The sequence below is a fragment of the Pongo abelii genome, chromosome 1 (genome assembly GCF_028885655.2).
Source record: "Pongo abelii isolate AG06213 chromosome 1, NHGRI_mPonAbe1-v2.0_pri, whole genome shotgun sequence".
Taxonomy (NCBI): domain Eukaryota; kingdom Metazoa; phylum Chordata; class Mammalia; order Primates; family Hominidae; genus Pongo; species Pongo abelii.
This window is the reverse complement of record NC_071985.2, coordinates 74,608,645-74,628,066: the sequence shown is the minus strand read 5'-3', so window position 1 is coordinate 74,628,066 and position 19,422 is coordinate 74,608,645. Positions and strand designations below refer to the sequence as shown.

At 45.5% G+C, this 19,422-nt stretch overlaps 1 protein-coding gene across 3 annotated transcripts in view; it reads right to left on the bottom strand.

The window, feature by feature from the left end:
- The window catches only part of TNR (tenascin R), a 434,051-nt gene that overhangs the window by 45,072 nt on the left and 369,557 nt on the right, over nt 1-19,422 (bottom strand). For all 3 annotated transcript variants that reach the window (XM_024251170.3, XM_054524892.2, XM_024251173.3), the window contains 5 exons: nt 17,178-17,363; nt 4,040-4,129; nt 2,708-2,971; nt 1,843-2,112; nt 547-666 (listed from right to left, as the gene is read on the bottom strand). In XM_024251170.3, the coding sequence (XP_024106938.1) occupies nt 547-666; nt 1,843-2,112; nt 2,708-2,971; nt 4,040-4,129; nt 17,178-17,363 (930 nt within the window). The remainder of the gene's footprint in view (nt 1-546; nt 667-1,842; nt 2,113-2,707; nt 2,972-4,039; nt 4,130-17,177; nt 17,364-19,422) is intronic.

The following is a 19,422-nucleotide window of genomic DNA, read 5'->3' as shown; positions in this document are numbered from 1 at the left end:
GCCCTCACTGGAAATGAGTGTGCCCTCCACTTCCTTAAAAATGCCACATGTACCAGCAAGAACTGGCAGGATGCAGGTGAGGTCTGGGCCAATTTCCTCTGACTCATAACTTGTCTGGAGTAGCCGAAATGGGACCACATCACTGTGGTTCCCTCCAAGGCTCCATCTGGCTTTGCTGGGTCTTTAGCCATCCCTCTGGATCCTAGTCTTGAACTTCATTCTTGTAGGAATGTTCATGTGACCCAAGCTCTTGGCAGATTCTTTTGGGGCTCTTTTTTTCTCAAGACACTGCCTAGATAATGGTGATCAGTTACCTCTGCTAGCGAAGGGCCTACTTTCTGGGTGAATGCAATCAAGCCTTTCTCAAGAGGTATTGGTGAGTGCGGGGTTTCTTGGCTGCTCACCAGCCCACTCTCATTCTGCTGGAGCATGCCACAGAGAAGAGGAAAAACACAGGCAGGAGTGAATGTTCTGCGGGATATGCTAGTTCTCCCATAATCTTCACCCAAATCCTGGTATCTTTGAGAAATCAAATCACTTTGTTACCTTGGGTGGGTCGATATGATACTCGGTAGTAATCGAAAGATGCAACAGGAGGGCTCCAGGAGACCGTCACTGAGTCCTTGGTCACATTGCTAATTGCGATGTCTTTTGGGGGATCAATTCCTACAAGGACCCAGTGATTGTGGGAAAAAGACAGAAGGCACAGTGTGAAAAAGAAATTCTCGTCCCTGGTTTTATGTTGACCAAAAGCCAATGTCGTCCCAAAGGCAGACAAGATCTTTCCATGTAATAGGATATCTTAAAACCATGGTCAGGCTGATGTTTCACTTGAAACCTTGTAGGTATGACCAAAGCTATGTTCATGGAGAATATTTTAACATCATGAAGCCAAGCTGGCAAGCTCTGTACCTGTTACCTATCTGCAAGCCAACTAAGATTTTTTTTTTAAGTTCATATGTTTTGTTTTGAATTGGGAGAAACATAGGCATTTTCTCAGAGGTAATTTTTTTAAAGATAAACCAAATTTTGCCTGTATCTCTCATTCTTTAGCAGCCACCTTTGGTTTCAGTTTTGAAAAACTGCCTATTGACTGTACAGGGATTTCAGAGCACAAGTCCAGAACAAATCCGTTTTCCTAAATTGTATTTCATTTATGCTATGGGCTTTTTTTGACTGCTAGGGGATCACAGAGTTGATCAGCTGAGTGTTTAATCCACTTGTCCAGTTTGTGAGTTCTTGTTAGTAAGGAGGAAACTACCCAAACATACATATCTTCACCAACATGTACCTCATATTTGAAACTGTATTTGGGAATAATGAGCTGGGACTGATCCAATTCATCTCAGAGTGCCTGTGTTTTCTAAGCAACATCCAAATCAACCCCATTCTCTGAGTGCCAGGTCACTACCTGATTGCGTGCTAGTCCCATGTGAGACTAAGGAAGCATTATTGTACGAGTGAACTCTCTGGGCAGTTAAGAGATGGTTCCCAGAATAGGAACAGGCGTCTCTTCACTGTAGAGGGATTCCTCTTGGAGACTAGCTTCCTCCAGTGCTTTCTTTCTAAGCTGGTAGTGGGAGGTCTTTTGGACAAATGCATTCAAGCTTTGACCTCCTCAAGACATTGACTTTGTCCCACCTTCCAAGTGGGAGTTTCTCATCTAATGCATCTTCTGAGGCACTGGAGGAAGTAGCTGTTTCAGAACAGCTCACAGACTTTCTCTAGCCATAGAGGCAATCCCCTACTCCTTGGGTCTTTCTCTTTTAAAATTTCATTGATTTGTCCAAGGCTACTGTGAGAACGCCTTTCATCACCTGCTGCCAAGTCCTCCAGCCTCACCTGTGGTGATGGCGCCCACAATGGGCTCAGAGGTCACTGTGCCATGGACAGCCACAAGGTTCACAATGTACTCTGTGGCTGGTTGCAGGCCCATCAGGACAGCATGCCTCTTGGTGGCATCCAGGGAGACCTCCATCATCTCTTCCTCCTCATCCCTGGGGCTGTAGTTCAGAATGAGTCTGTCTGCTGGGGGAGATGGATCACTCCAAGTGATGTTCACACTGGAGGAGGTCACGTGAGAAAAGTGCAGATGAGAGATGGGACGGAAGCCTGCAAAGCAAAGGAGATGGATGGTCCTGAAACATGTGAGGAGATGGGCCATTGGGCTAGAAGAACTTCTTGGCTAAAGGGACCTGCTCTCCTTGCTAATAAAGGCCACACCTTCACCCATTAACCCAGAGATTCCACCTCCTCACTCTCCAGTACTGTTCACTCCACTTTTTCCAATCCAAATATGGGAAAATGGATTCTGTTAAAATAAGAACTACTTCTGTGAGTTAATCGTAATACTGACCCAGGACTGAAAGCCTGTATCCTGGAAGGAATTTTACATGATCCCGTGGATCCTCTGAATTCCCACTGATTTACTGCAGCAGGGAAAGATGGACAGAATCAACTACTATGTCAAGGCCATAGAAAAACCAGACACAAGTTTTCAGGAAGGTAACACCATTGCTCACATCCCCCCTTTACTTCCAACCCTTCCCTCTTGATGCACTTATTAGTTTTGGCTCTATCCTTTTCTACCCACCTCTCTTTTCTCCAAAGGAAATGGAACACTGGAAGAGTGAGTTGCCTGGATGAATTTCTCACACTAAGATCCACTGATCCCTGAACCTGGCTGGGATTTCTACTGCTCTGGTACCTGTGAAAGCATCCACAGTGGACTCCAAGCTCTGCTGCCGACCCCTCTCAGCAGTGATGGAAATGATGTACTCTGCCCCAGGCTCTAGATCTGTTAGTGTGTACGAGGTCCTGTCCTTGGGTACAGTGACTTCTGAGGCAATCCCAGAGGATGGGGTAAAGGTAATTCGGTAGTGGTCAATGGGGCCACTGGCCTTGGTCCAGATGAGGGAGATGGAGGTCTCCGAGGAGGCTGTCACCATGAGGTCTCGGGGACTGTCAAGTTCTGTGGATTGACATAAATGGCCTATTTTACACATGTTCCCCAGGAGGGCAGTATTTATTGGCCTGCTTTGTGTGTTTCCAAGCTATCAGCAGGCCTGCTGACTATAAGCACTAGCTTGTCATTGCTGACACTTATCTCACATTTTGCTAAGCACCTTCCCTCTGAATGATGGCCAGGGGCTTGGCAAATAGATGAACAATCTGAAGAAAGGCATGATGAGCTCGGATACCACTGGATTGCATCCACCTCTGGGACAAAGCTGGCTGCTGATTTTCAAGCTCGCCATATTCATTTTCTCCCATCCTTTCTCAATAAGCCAATAAGGACAAAATGGTAGCTACCACCAAGTAGGGATATGCCATTCCTGGCAACAGAAGTGCACCACCCTCCAACCCTGAGGCTATTTTGACTTGTTCTAACCATAGCCAGGCAGGCAGCTAGATCTGAGGACCTGGAGACCTTTGTCCATGTGGTTCTCTGGAGAGGCTGAACCTTGGGACAAGGACTGGTCTAAAATCCCTACCCCGGCCCAGGCTGCTAGTACCATAGCTGCTGAAATGTCTTTGAAATTTACCCAGGATTTGGAAGCAAAACTGCTGAATCCAGAGCAGCAAGGGTCTCAGCTGGACTTTTCTTCTGCCCTCAGATTTAATGGGTTGCTGCAAGTCTAGACCTTCACCCAAGTGGCGTTTGTGAGGGCCTCTGTGGTGTATGCAGGGCGAAGATGACCTATTCTGCCTGCTGTCGGGTGGTCTAGATAAAAATATGGCCTTCAATGGCATCAACCTATTTAGGATTTTCCACCTCTGCTCTGTACAGCCCTGAGCAGCAATTCAGACCATGGGGGACCAAGCACAGGTCTGTGGGGAAGAGGGTGACTCTGTCCTGCGTGTCAGAGATCAGGGATTAGGTATAAGGTGGATGTTGTTTCTAGGCTGACAGTTGTCACCAGAGCCCTGTTCACTGGAAGACATTGCTTTCTGATTAATTGTTGCTGGGACGAGCCTCCATGACTCCTTAGGCTTGTAGGCTAACCTGGTCTTCTTCCTTAGCAGTCCTCCTACTCACCAGTCCTGGCATTCATGGTGGCTGGCACGCTTTGCTGTGAGTTCATGACGGCAGATATTCCAACTCCATACTCAGTGCCGGGTACCAGATCTATCAGTGGATGGAGAAACAAACATTATTCTGTGTATGGGGCGGGGCTAGGAAGGCTGAAAGTGGGAAGAAAATGATCTTAGATTCCTATTCATACCTTGTGTTTAGTCCTCCTTGAATCCTCTCCTAATTTCAACTATTAGGAAATCCCAATTTCACTATTTAGGAATCCCAAGTCAATAGGATGAACCAGCTCACTCAGAGCTTCCTTCTTGCAGTCAGGCTATCTGGGAAGGCAGTGAGGCTGCCTTGTCAGTGACCTTCAGAGGTGTGCTCACCTAAGTATACAAGGACTCCTTGTATGCTTAGCGTCTCAGGTTGGCTTGAACCAGTGAGGGGATTTCTTGCTTAAATTGTGAATTTTGGGAGTATGTAATCAAGAGAGACAGTGTGGACATAGACCTCAAAAGCATTCCTTGAATGTTATATACAAGGACCAAGCTACACCTTTTATAGGAGCTGAGGCCATATGGGGACTCCTGGGTCCCTTCTAGGGAGCAACAGTGGATGGACTTTTTTTTCTAAGCACAGGGCTGTCAAGTAGGGGCATGCAGAAGTCCTGTTGCTGTGGCCCCCCGCCACCAAGTTCAGTAATTCAGGCCTCAGGGTATCTAAAGCTGTGGATCTAATTTTAGAATAATTTCCAGGGGAGTACAGGAAGACAGAGGAAACACAAAAACTGTCCCACTATAGGGTGTAAGCTTCTCTGAGGAAATCCTTTGGGAGGTTTACTACAAAGGATCTCTGAGAGCCTCCTAGAATATCTGGAATTCTCTAGGTTCTCTCCTTGCCCTCTTTCACATTTATTTTCAGACTAACTGGTTTGACTGGTGTACTAGTTTCCTATTGCTGCTGTAACACATCACCACAATTTAGTGACTTACAACAACAAAAGTGGATTCTCTTACAGTTAGTTCAGGAGGTCTGCAGTCTAAAGTAGTTCAGCAGGGCTGCATTCCTTCTGGAGGCTCTAGGAGAAAATCCATTTCCCTGACTTTTCTAGCTTCTAGAGGTTGCCTGCATTCTTTGGTTCATGGTCTCTTAATCTATCTTCAAAGTCAGCAGCTTGAAACAATCAAATCTGTTTTCTCTCTCTGACCTCTGCTCCTATCATTGCATCTACTCTGACTCTGACTTCCCTACATCCATCTTATGAAAATCCTTGCGATCACATTGGACCCACCTGGATAGTACAGGCTAGTCTCTCCTTCTCAAGATCTTTAATTTAATCGCACCTGCAAAGTCCTTTTTGCCCTGTAAGGTGGTTATGTTCACAGATGCTGGGGATTCTTTGAGGGCTATTTCATCTATTACAACTGGCATCAAACTCATCTTTATCTATTAGGACTGGGGTTGTAGAAAAGCCCAACAAAGGCGTGGCACGGTGGCTCACGCCTATAATCCCAACACTTTGGGAGGCCAAGGCCGGTGGATCATCTGAGGTCAGGAGTTCGAGACCAGCCTGACCAATATGGTGAAACCCATCTCTACTAAAATTACAACAATTAGCCGGGTGTGGTGGTGTGCACCTGTAGTCCCAGCTACTTGGGAGGCTGAGGCAGGAGAATTGCTTGAACCTGGGAGGCGGAGGTTGCAGTGAGCCAAGATCACGCCACTGCACTCCAGCCTGGGTGACAGAGCGAGACTCTGTATCAAAAAAACAAAAACAAACAAACAAACAAAAACAAAACAAAAAAACCCAATAAAATCAAGTGATCACCCTGCAGGCCTCCAATGGTCAGTCTGAGTCCTTTCGGTGGGCTCTTTCTGGGGCTTTGTGTGGGCTCATGGCTGATTGAAATGGTATTCTGTGTTTATATAACATCTGTGCTTTTCAAAATGGATTGTGTTTTAGAGTCTTATCACAACCTTGGGAGGAAGGTGGGATAAGCAGTCTTTTCTCCATCTACATTAGCTTCCTGTGGATGCTGTTATAAATTACCACACACAGTGTGGCTTAAAACAAACATGTGTCCTCCCACAGTTCTGAAGTCTAGAAGTCTGAAATCAAGGTGTTGCCAGGACCATGCTTCCTCTGAAGGCTCTAGGAGACCTAGGTTCTGGTGGTTGCCAGCACTCCCTGGCATTCCTTGGCTTGTAGTTGTGTCACCCCAGTCTCTGTCTCTATAGACACATGTGTGTCTGTGTCCTCCCCTCTTCTTATAAACACATCAGTCACATTGAATTTAGGGGCCACCCTAATCCAGTATGACCTCATCTTAACTCTACTGCATCTCTAAAGACTTTATTTCCAAATAAGGTCACACTCAAGGGTTTGGGGTGGACATGCATTTTGATGGGACTGTTATTCCACAGAGTACATCATCTTTTTATAAAAAGAAACTGTGGCACGGAGTAAGTCTGTGACCAGCTAGAGATGCCCCCTGCCTGGATTCTGGTCTCAGAGTTCAGGGCTTTTAGGAGGAATGGGATGTCCTATTACTTCCTTCCACCGCTCAGGGCAGCTGTGATTTCTCTGGAATCCCTGATTTTGGTTGGAAATACTTTGAGCAACATTTCTTTAACAAATGGCTTGGCTTGGCCAAGAGGAATGCTGCCTGGCAGCCAGGGGGTTCTTCATCCCCTTCCTCAGTAGGCTTTCGTGCAGTCCATGCAATAAATGTTGCTTAAGCATGGCAGAGCTTACCAGGCCAGTTTCCTTCCCAGGAATGCAGTCCCGAAGCCCTGTCTGGGTAGGCATTCGAATCAGCCCTCTTTTTTCTCTTCTTAAACCAGCTCCCTTTCTTTCCCAACCCTTAATTCTTTCTTTCTCTAAAGTGGCAACATCAGTGGAGGTAAACTTTGAAGTTTGACAGCCTTTGACATCTGACATATCTATATTCAGTCTCTTTCACCTTTTACCTGTGTAATTTTGATTACTTAACATCTATGAGCCTCAACTTCTGAAGAATGAGAATAATAACAGCATCTATATCAGAGGGTCATCATGAGGATTATATGAGTCAAAGTGTTTAAAGTCCAGCGCCTGGATCTTAGCGGTAGTAGCTAGTATTTTATTACTTTGCACAGAGAACTATTCCTGGATTTTGAGTACTTTTTTTTCTTTTGGTGAGTGGTCTCATCAACTACAGAAACTTCCCCAGGCAAGTACAGGCTGGTCCTGGGTGCACCTGTTGACTTGTTGTTATTGGTTTGCTGGTGCTTAGCCTGTTGGCTCTGTTGGAAACCGTGATTCAGGCAGTACAGGTGGCAGTGAGGACCTTGCCCCTGGCTGGGCCAAGTACCTATCTCTAGATTGAATGGGTGATTGCAATACCCCCAGATCCATTTGAAGCACACATTTATCTCCATCAATATGTTCAGTGAGTTCCAGGTACATCCTTGGTTGCAGAAATGAGATTACCTTTGGGACATAAACTACTTTTATCAGGCAACTGATTGAGACCTTCAATTGCCCATAATGAAGCAGAAATTCTCCAACATAGCTGAAGGGTGACAGATGGAGGGATTAAGACAGAAATTATACGTTGCCAAACAGATCTAACATGTAACATTTTCATCCCAGTTTCTTATTTATGAACCTTAAATGAAATGTTCAATAATTTACAATAGAATCATCTTCTCCCAGAAAATGCAGAGCAGAATTTAATGCGTTCTCGTCCCAGGTTTTCTGCCTAGAGGATGGAAAAGTGGGACTCGCTTATAGGTTTGTGCCTGCTGCTTTCCTTTGATTTCCAGCAGCTTTCTTCCATGCTACAAGTGAATTGTTGCTCTTTGCCAGCAGGTAAAATACAGTTCTGCTGGAAAAAAAAAAAAAACCACATGTATCCGAGGCATAGCCAGTGCACTTATATATCAGCACTCTGAGTACTTCTAGGGATTTTCCACTTTTTAAAGACCCCATTGCTCTCTATCAATGTCCCCTTTATCTCTCCATCCAACTCCTGCAAGTGGTAACATATAAATGGCCCTGTTCCCTTTCTTAACAATAGCACAGAAAATTCATCCCATAGGAAGTCACTACTCTCCGTTCCCTATAGAACTTTCTTTGTTCAACTTGGAGGTTGATGCTTTTCTCAACTCTTTCACCTCACACCCATTCTTCTTGGAACCCCTAAAGCACAGTCATCCACTCAACAAATATTATTAAGGGCCTCCTTTGTGTCAGACACAAGGCGGTGTGAACTGAACAAGACATTAGCCTTGCCTTTTGGGGGTGAAAAGGAATCTGTGCTAAAAAAAGTAAAATAATTATTTAGTGAGCACCCATAATATGCCAAGCACTAAGCTACATGGAAAAGAATAATGATGAAGGGGAGGGAAGAAAAAGAGAAGTAAAAAATGAAGACTTTTTGAGTGTCTGATGGTAAAGAGTTATGCAAGTATAACTGAGCTTCTTAAAGATTCACACATTATTTAATTTCCCTGCAGCGCTACTGATAGGGTATTGCAGATGAGCAAACAGGGGCTCCAAGAAGTCTATTCCTTGGCCAAGGTCACAAAACTGATACATGATAAAACTAGGTTTGGAACCCAAGTCTCTTGTTTTTTCTGACACATCATAGCATGGTTCCCATCCCTGAGTCTTACAGGCCAGGAGGAAGAAGTGGAGTAAGCAACTTGGAATTCGAGAGTGATTTGGTACCTGTTATAGTTTGGATGCTTGTCCCTTCCAAATCTCATGTTGAGTTGTCATCCCCAATGTTGGCGGTGGGGCCCAGTGGGAGGTGCTTGGGTCATGGGGGTGGATCCCTCATGAATGGCTTGGAGCTGTCCTCCAGATAGTGAGTTCGTTCTCGTGAGATCTGGTTGTTTAAAAGTGTGTGGCACCTCCCCCCAACACTTGCTCCCTCTCTCATTTTGTGATGCGCAGGCTCCCCCTCCGGCTTCCCGCATGATTGTAAGCTTTCCAAGGCCCTCACCAGAAGCAGATGCTGGCACCATGTTTCCTGTACACCCTGCAGAACTGTAAGCCAGTCAAACCTCCTTTCTTTATAAATTACCCACCCTCAGGTATTCCTTTATAGTAATGCAAATGGCCTAATGCAGGACCAAAGCAGAGGCTGCTAACTAAGAGGACAAGATCAGCATGGGACTAAGAGGACATGATCAGCAGGGAGAAGATCAGCCTGGGCTATAATAGTCAGATAAGTCTTTCCAGAGAAGGCATTTGAGTTGGAACTTAAAGCTGGCTAAGATAAGGAAAGATAGAGGGAAGGAAATATGGAATTCTCTAGTGGCCAGAATGGGGCATAATGAGCATTCATAGATTAATTAGGGCTAGAGGGGAACAGGAGCTAGCACATTCTCACCTGCAGTGCAAGGACTGTGGTAATAAAGGCAGAATGACTCACTTAGCCCTGTTTTGGGAACCTATTCTTCGTGCCTGCTGTCGCTACCAGGGAAAGTGGTAGGGAGAAGGAGGCCCAAGGAACAGAGATTGCTGTCTTTTGTTAGCAAAAACATGAATAAGATACTTGGGGTCTGCAGACTTGGTTGGGCTCAGGTGGACATGAGGAAATATGGACCTTTCCATCTTTAAATCCCTGAGATCATCTCCCAAGTGTCTGTGAAGCTCATGTCTATGAAACTGAGGTTAGGGGTGTGATTGGCCCTAGTGCACTGGGTGCCTACTTTCACAGAGAGGGACAAACTGAGGACCCTGTCCCCAAGGAACTTGCAGTCAATCTGCGATTTTTATAGTGATCATGCTATTATTGTTAGTTTTCATATTGGTTTCCTCACTAGACTCTTAAGTCTTTGGGTCAAATACTTTATTTTTTTCAGTATGTAGTATAGTGAGAAAACATGCACAGAAGCAGCATGGTGCTGGTGGCAGTAGCGGTGGTGGTGGGGAGTGTTGGGGAGACTCCGAAGAGAGGATATCTGGACTGGGTTTTGAAGGAGCAATGGACATCTGGTGGCAGGGAGGGCATCCCAGACAAAGGAAACAGGGCATGCAAAGGCAGCTCTGGCAAAATAATTCATGAAAACCCAGGGACTAATATAGGGTCCCTCATAGAGAAATTTCCCATCAGTGGAATTTGGAGACCAGAGGTTTCATGGGGGAGATATGTGGAGAAGATCTTCGGAGAGCCCCTGAAATCACACCAGATAGGCACCAATCTACTTTTTAGTTAAATGGAGATCTGAGCAATCAGCGCCCCCCACACTTATCTCTTTGGGTAATGACAGGTGCATCTTCAGGATTCCTGGAATGAGTCAGTCTTTCGAGGCCATCTCCCTGCTTTTTTGGGTGTGCATGATGTTCAAGTTTCAAGAGAAGCAGCCAATTCCATCCTGATTTAAAGGAAGGGACTGGCCTAACAAGCCCATTTTTGATAAGAAAAATAATACTTCTAAGGACTGTTTCCAGATGGAACTTTCTTATTGCTGGTGGAATTAATGAGAAACACAGCTCATCAACCTTGTCATATAGGAGCATCCCTATTCTGGGTTGTTGCTGTGAACAAGTACTCCCTGCTGAGGAAGTGGAAGCTGCAGCTGAAATATTCCCACCTGGCTTTTCCCCTGGCCCCCTTCTCCCCAGCCTTTAAGACAAAGAAGGAATAGGCCCCGTATGTCCCAGCTCCGTGAGGAAGAGGTATGTGGAAGCCTTTGTCCTTTCTTTCCTCCTCTTCAACTTGGGTCTCTGCAGCCCACTCCCCAGCTTCCCGCCCCTGGAAGGTGACACCATGTTTAGAGGGTGCCTTACCAAAGTGACCACTTGGGGTCACTGTGACTTCGCCCAAAGGAGGCTGAGCACTGTCTGGCCCAGGACCCCAGGCCCTGTGCCTGGTCCTTTCCTCCTCAGAAGAGCTGCAGGGCGTTGAAGGTCTGGTGCTGGGTTTGGTGTTTGTGCACTGGCCCATCAGGGAGTGCAGACATAGCGAGGTGGACATCGAGTGCCGTGGTCAGTGCTGACTTGCCAGCTGGACTCTCTCTGGAGTCTCAGATTTCTTCTCCTGCAGACAAGCACGTGGCCTGCCAGTGTACCCTGAGGAGCTGACCTTCTCACCACTAGACCCCCATTTGGGCCAGAAACCTTGAAGGTGGCAACTCCCAAAGCATGATCAGGACGTGCTTGCAGGCATCAGCCTAGTGTGTGTGAGTGTGTGTACGTGTGAGGGTATGTGAAAGTGTAGTGTGTATGTATGAGTGCATGAGCATGTGTGGTGTGTATGACTATGAGTGTGTGCATGTGTGTATGAGTATGTGTGTATGTGCATGTGAGTGTGTGTATGTGCTTAAGTGTAAGTCTAAGAGTCTGTAGGTGTGTTTGTGTGTACATGTGTGCATGTGGTGAGTGTGAGTGCATCATGTGGGGCTAGCTGTAAGTCTCTGTTTTCTTTTTTTTTTTTAATCTTTCCATGACTTTATTTCCAAAGACACAGCAATACTGAAAACAAAGACAGACTTAATTAAGTTTTAAAAATAGATTCTGAAAAATTAACTGCATTTGCTAATTAATTTGTAATGCAGAAAAACCTTCCATTGAGTGATATTAAATAAATACATTTTCAGTGTGTCAATGGCCTAAAGCCTTTATTTGTCCAGATTTAGACAAACCTGCTCTTGAGAGTCTGGCTAATTTTTTTTTTAAATTAATTTATTTTTTAATTATTATTATCCATTACTGGGTATATATCCAAAGGACTATAAATCATGCTGCTATAAAGACACATGCACACGTATGTTTATTGCGGCATTATTCACAATAGCAAAGACTTGGAACCAACCCAAATGTCCAACAATGATAGACTGGATTAAGAAAATGTGGCACATATACACCATGGAATACTATGCAGCCATAAAAAAAGATGAGTTCATGTCCTTTGTAGGGACATGGATGAAATTGGAAATCATCATTCTCAGTAAACTATCGCAAGAACAAAAAACCAAACACCGCATATTCTCACTCATAGGTGGGAATTGAACAATGAGAACACATGGACACAGGAAGGGGAACATCACACTTCGGGGACTGTTGTGGGGTGGGGGGAGGGGGGAGGGATAGCATTGGGCGATATACCTAATGCTAGATGACGAGTTAGTGGGTGCAGCGCACCAGCATGGCACATGTATACATATGTAACTAACCTGCACATTGCGCACATGTACCATAAAACCTAAAGTCTCTGTTTTCTTGCAGTCCTATGTTGTATCACATCTGTAGAAACTGTCAAGCTTCTGGATTTCCTAGGCCCTGTTGGTGATTTTTCAGCTTGTCAACTGGAGATAGAGATAGTCCTGGTGCAGGGAGATGCAGCAGGTTAGCAAATGCCACCATGAGGCCCACAGGCAGGTGCCCTGTGGAGTGGGTAAGGGGTGCGATGAACAGGCCCTGGGTGGTTGTGAGAGCAGGGTGCTCCTGTGACCGTATGGGCCTGGCTCCTTTTGCCTTGTTTCCTGGTCATGAGAATCCTTATGGATCCTAGGCTTCTGTTCATGAGGGAAGACCAGGTGAGAGAGTGTGGATGGCTGAGGGCAAGCCCCCTCCTCTTCTGCTAAAACACAACTACATGCCTTTTTGATGACAGATTAGAGCAGTCACCTTGGACACAAGGGCAGAGTAGTGTTTATAATTTGTGTTAGTCCCAGTCAGGGAAGTTGATTTTTTTCGCTAAATTGCAATCAGCAACTAAAAATCTTCTCCCTCCCTTCTCTCTCTCTTTCCCTCCCTCCCTCCACTTGGAGTTTTCTAAATGATTTATTGTTTTTTTGTTGCTGCCCAGAAAGCAGAATGGTATTGTATCCTGTTACATGGTGCCAGGTTCTAATCTGGCTGGTAAGGTGTGTAACCCTCAAGGACCCCTTTGGGACTATAGGTATGGTGCACAGGCCAAACAGACATCATACAGGCTAAGTGACTGAGCCTAAAACAGACTTATTGAGGACACAGAAGCCACCAGAGCAGAGAGAAAAAGTCATTGCAGACATTGAGTCTGTCGTTCAGAAACAAATTCATATCCCAGAAGGAATTCTCTGGACATTGCCTACAGAGAATAATGGGGCGAATGTTTTGAATTTTGGGCTCCAGCCTGGACTCTGTGTGGCAGAGGGCAACATTTGTAAAGAGGAAGGTCAAGAGGGGGTACTTGCTGCCAGCCAGCCCTGGGAATGTCTCAGAGACCAGGAGAGTCAGGAAGGGCCTGGATTCCACAGCAAAGAGGAAAATGGTGGCCTCAGAGATAAGGGCTCCCGCAGGGAATGGCAAATACAGGTGCCATAGAGCTTTAAGCTTTGAGAGTCAACAGTGAGAGTAAAGGGGGCCTGATCTTGTGCCCAGCAAAGGCCAGGCTGCCACGGCTTCAGGTCTGAGCTTTGTGAGGATTAATATCAATAAAAAATCGAATGGGTATTGAGTGCTTGCTGTGTGCCAGGCTCCATCCTAAGTTCTTGAATAGGGCTATATGTATGATTTCATTTAATTCTCACTACAACCCAGTGAGGTAGATAGGATGTCTTTTAGATGAGAAAACTAAAGTGCAGGAAATGTAAGAAATTTGCTCAAGGATGCACACTTCATGAAGCTGGCCTCCGCCCTGAGTGGGGTACTTCCAAAGCTGTGCTCGAAGTGAGTGCTTCTCACTCATAGATTTCCTTGAAGCAGGGGTGCTAAAATGCAGGCTCTGTGTTGGTAGTTCTCGGGGGAAGAGGCCTCCAACATCTCTGGGGGTAATGCCTGGGCTGCTGGTGGCTGCACCACGCTGTGAGAGGCAAGGTTCTAAACCACTAGGCCATATGGACTAAAGGAGGACATCCTAAACCATCTAGTAGCTCACAGACTCCTCATCTCTTTCTTCTTCACCACTGTCATCCACTTACTGAGTAGTTTGTTGTCAGGAGCACTACCTTAAACTCGTTAAATGTATTGCCTCATGAATGCCTCATAATGGCACTGTGGGGTCAGTGGTATCAGTCCCCTTTAACAGATGAAGAAACAGAGGTTTAGAAAGATTCAATCAACTGTCCCAAATCACACAGCAAGTGGCAAGCCTGGGTACAGAGTTGAAAGTCTAGGCTCTTAGCATGTTGCATGGAGCAGAGCATTCAAATCAAACTGAGTCTGAATACAGGCATTGGAGGCTGAAAAACTTAACTTTTTAGGCTCTAAGTTGGAGAGTGAGGGAGAAAGCACAATGTTTTAGAGCCAGAGTCAAACTTCTCCCTTTTATCCCTTTCTCTTTTTTGTGGCTCTCCCTTCTCTTCCCCCAGATGCCTCAGCAAGAGAACCAACAATCCTTGCAACTAGCATCTCAGCGAGTACAAATACACTTGATTTCCTTATATGCCAATAATCCCTTCTTAAATTATGTTAAGCTATTTGCCTCATAAATCTCCTTAGCAGTGAACTCCCTGAGATAATTATGTGTAATATATAAATGTAATGTTATATATATATATATATATTTGAAATGTTTTAAATCTGACTGTAACAAAAAATCAATCTACTTAAGCCCCCTACTCAGTAATAATTTTCCCATCCCTTCTAGGTCTGTGGCATTTAAATTTGGACTGTCCCTTACATTTTACTTCTTTAGCAGAAGCAGCTGTGGAAGGGGAATCTTCTGACTGGGACTCGGAAGGACTGGCTTTGAATCACAGCTGTGCCCCTTGCTAGCCTTGTGAACTTGGGCAGGTTTTCAAACTCCATGAGCCTCAGTTTCCTCATCTGCAAAATGGGAATGCTAACCATACCCACCTCATGAGGTGGTTGTGAAGATTAAAGAAGCTATAACTGTATGAGGGTGCCTGGAATAAGACAGATGATCAGTGAGTGTCGAATCTTCTTTTTTCCCAGTAGAGGGAAATAATAACTAGGACGTGTGTGGGTTTTCTGTCTCTCTCATGACGTCATGATGCATCCTCCATATGAACAGTTAGCCATCGATTTTATATAACTGCTAATTATCAAATTAGCCTGTGGCTCTAGGCAGGGATGGGCTGCACTTAGAATCAGTTCCCTCCTGTATCATTTCAGGTTTTTTTCTGTTTTTTGTTTTTTTGATTTAGCTTAATTTTTGTGACTGTTTCTAGCTCTCTGCAAGGCCCTATGCCAGCTGGTCTATCCTTTCTCTGCTTAATTCACCCCCGTTAATCTGCTTGGTCAGCATATCTTCTCTTCTCCTTGCTGTGCCTTTAGGAGTGCGTCTGTCTGGAAAAGGCATTTATTGTATTTACTTTTACTGGCTGTGTTTGGCAAGGTGGTCTGGGATTTCAACTTGGGAGGAAAACTGCTTTGATTATACTGCCCTTGTTTACTGTATGCACTCTTTGCTGTGTATCCCTTGTCTACCAAGACAGCAAATACTTTTGCAGGAATCCAGGACACAAATTAAACAAAATCTCTGTCTGTGAGCACATTGGCAGCTCCTGGTCCACGACTGTTCTGCACAGCATCTCCTTTATCTGAAAACCACACCCCCATTTCCAGTCTTCTACCCTTTGGTGAGTTTGGGAAGGGAGGTTTTCTTGGATGGGTGAGCCAGAGGGCCCAGGAGTGGTGTTGCCTGGGTCTCACACTCCCAGGGGACAGGGAACACTTACCAGCCAGGTATCATGGTGACCGAGGACACTGCCTTAGTCCATGCCATCATCATCTCCCTTTGACTCCAGCAACAGCCTCCTAACCAGTCTTCCTGCCTCTGACCTTGCCCTTCTCTGTACAATCCAGTCATTACATCACCGTATTTAAAATCTTTCAATGACTCTCCATTGCCCTCAAGAATAAACCCAAACTTTTCATAGGGTGCATAAGGCATGACTTGGCTCTTATTTTATCAGTGAATTCTTGCAATCCATGCCCAAGTCATAATGAACTTCTGCAGTTTCACTCATTCATTCATTCATTCATTCAGGAAATGGTGAACCCTGAGATTCAATGATGAGCAAAACCAAATATGGTGCAATGTTGACAGAGATTTAGGTCTAGGGTGGAGACTGACAGTCAAATAATCATGCCACACATGTAAAATGATAACGTGAGGAGTGCTAAGAGGTGAGTGGAAACTGGGAAGACGAAGCTGCCGGACAGAATGAACGGAACTCTTTCAGGAACAATATCAAATTTGACCACTAAAGCTCCCTAAAGTAGGGAGTAACCTGGGAGTGGAAAGGGAAGCCTGCATCGGCTAGATGAAGAGGTTCCCATCAGGCAGAGGGAACAGCATTTGCCAGTCCTATATAGCAGGAGGGAAAACGTATTTGAGAAATGGAAAGAAGCAGACTTGTGCGCCTGGAGCCCAGAAAACATCAGGGGACGTGGGTGGGAGGTGAGCCTGGAGAGGGCAGGGGAAACCAGGCAGGGCCTGGTGTCCACACAAAGGGTCTGGGCTTATCCTAAGAGCAGTGGGAAGTCCCTGGAATATCTGCACAGTGCAATGGCATAATCAAAAATGTACTTTGAAAAAGTCACCGGAAGGCCAGGTGCAGTGGCTCACACCTGTAATCCCAGCACTTTGAGAAGCCGAGGCGGGTGGATCACCTGAGATCGGGAGTTTGTGACCAGCCTGACCAACATGGAGAAACCCTGTCTCTACTAAAAATACAAAATTAGCCAGGAGTGGTGGCAGATGCCTGTAATCCCAGCTACTCAGGAGGCTGAGGCAGGAGAATCACTTGAACCCGGGAGGCAGAGGTTGCAGTGAGCCAAGATCGCACCACTGCATTCCAGCCTGTGCAACAAGAGCGAAACTCCATCTCAAAAAAAAAAAAAAAAAAAAAAAAGTCACTGGAGGAGGTATGAAGAGTGGGCCAGGAGACAATGTGAGGGGGTTATTGTAGTGGTTAAGATAATAGATGAGAACCTGGGAGATGGCGGTTGCAGTGAGCTGAGATTGTGCCATTGCACTCCAGCCTGGGTGACAGAGAGACTCCGCCTCAAACAAACAAAAAAAGGAGATGTTAGTAGCTTAGAACAGGTGATGGCAGTACAATGGACAGTACTAGACATATGTGCTAGGCACTTAAGAGATGAGATCAATAGGAATTGGCCATGGGTTTTTAAGGTGTGTGGGTTGGAGAGACAGCTGTGAGGGTATAGACTCAGCAACCAGCATAACCCCAAGAGATAGGTCTTACTCACCTGTCAGGGTGGCCCTGGTGGTTGGACCAATGCCCTTGGGGACCAGTACCTCGTGATATTGCTCACCCGCCAGGGTGCTGTACACAATCTTGTACTCCTGAACTTCGGCCTCACTGTTATCCCACTCGAGGTCAAGGCTGGTTGCTGTGCGAGAACCAACTCGCAAGTTCTTGGGGGCATCGATCTCTAAAAATAGACAGACATCACCAACATCGCACATGATAATGTAATGTACATTTGTGGTGCATCTTGAACTCTGAAAAGATTGGTGGTGACAGACCACACCCCCTGCCCCTCTGGCTCACATTTGAATGAACACTGTGGCTACCCTTAGCTTTTTGGTCTGCCGTGACAAATTCCTTGGGCAGGTTAGAGCGATACTTGGGAGGTGAAGATCAATACACTTTATGCTTCCCCCATTTCCATTCAAGAGTTCCAGTGGCATTCTAGAAACTTTAAAATGAACCAGTCAACACCATAAGCTTAAAAACAAAACAAGGGAAACCCCAGGAGGAGAAAATCAGAGCCAGCTCCCGAGTGATGGAGATGGAATAGAACAATATCAAATTTGACCACTAAACAAAAAGAAGACTGTTGATTTCCAGGTTTTGAAGTGTAAGGTGCCTTCCTCTGTGTTTACTTGAATAAACACAGCTGTAAAGGTAAGACATGTATGGAGGATGTGATGTAGCAGAAATAATATAGGCTTTGGAGTCAGGCTTCAGTTTGATCACCAGCTCTGACATCTTTGGTAATGGAACCATGGGCAAGTCTTTTAACCCTGCTTGGCCTTGATGGCCAGCTTTGTAAAAGGGGCAAATCATATCAACATTTCAGGTTGTTGCATGGATTAGGCAATCCATGGGCATCTGTACAAAAATAGGTGCCCAACGCCTGTAGTCCCAGCTACTTGGGATGCTGAGGCAGGAGAATGGCGTGAACCTGGGAGGCGGAGCTTGCAGTGAGCCGAGATCACACCACTGCACTCCAGCCTGGGCCACAGAGCGAGACTCTGTCTCCAAAAAAAAAAAAAAAAAAAAAAATAGGTGCCCAAGGCCTGGGCAGGCTTCCTGTTGCCTCTGAAGCTTTTCCTGAGTTCCATCAACCACAATGCTTGTTCTCTGGGGTTGCCACAAAAAGACCATGGGGACACTGCTTTTTTTCTCCGAAGACTGGCTATCTCCTCAAGCTGCTTTGGGCAGAAACAGCATAAACAACTTGCAGTGCAATAATGTGCTGCCCAGAACAACTGTCACTTAAAACGTTTAAACTAGTTCTTGCCTTTGACACTTGAATTTAAATTTGGAGTGAACTAGCCATTCGTTCTGAAAAAACTTCGAGTGGACTGTTGTAATTTGCAAATGCAAGGCAAGTTTCCACCAATTGTTCTTGTGGAAGACTGAAATGCCATGAATCAATCTGAGCGCAGAGGCTTTGGAGTGAGAAGTGTTCTGTTTAGCGATGTAAATTGGGTGAATCTTTTAGCAGATTTATGTCTCTGCAGCTTGTTTTCCTGAGAAATGCTTCCTCACTCACTGTACTTTAGCTTGCCAGATACTATGTATTCTTGATGTGTTATGTGTGTTATTTCTCTAGCAGTTGGATGGAGAGAGGAGCTTGGATAGAGAGGCATGTGGAGGAACACCTGCCCCTGCATTGTTGCCCCTAAATTTCATGCATGAGGAGAAGCTGGACAAAGGGACTGGACTGGGCTTGGGGTGTGCAGCTTGAACTGAACTGGGGCAAAATAAGTTTAGGTTTAGGGTTAAGGTTGAGACTTCTACCTAGTGCTCTTCACAACTAAAAACCCAGGCCTTGGAAATGTTAGACTATGGTTTTTGTTGTTGTTGTTGTTGTTTTGTATTTTTGATCATAGGGGTTGTGGTCTGTAGATTAAGGGGCAGTGTTATCTCTGAAGGGACCAGACACCGCCAATGTCAATGATCCTGAAAGAAGTCAATCCTGAGAATGAGGTCTGGAAAGGTGGTTGTTAGAGCTAGGACAAGATGAAATTTTTTGCTCCCTCTGGCCTTGAAGTCTTACCTCTAGGAGACTGTGGCCACCGAGGGCACCCCTGTAGGTGGGAGCTGTTCCCTGCAACGTCAGCAAGTCAAGAGTGAGGCAAAGACAGATGTCTGGTGGAGGCTGTGTGGAGAGACTTGAGACTATGGAATAGATATATCTAGCCTCTAAAACATAAATTAGATTAGGTAATTCCCTTGCTTAAAACTTTTCTGTTGCTTCC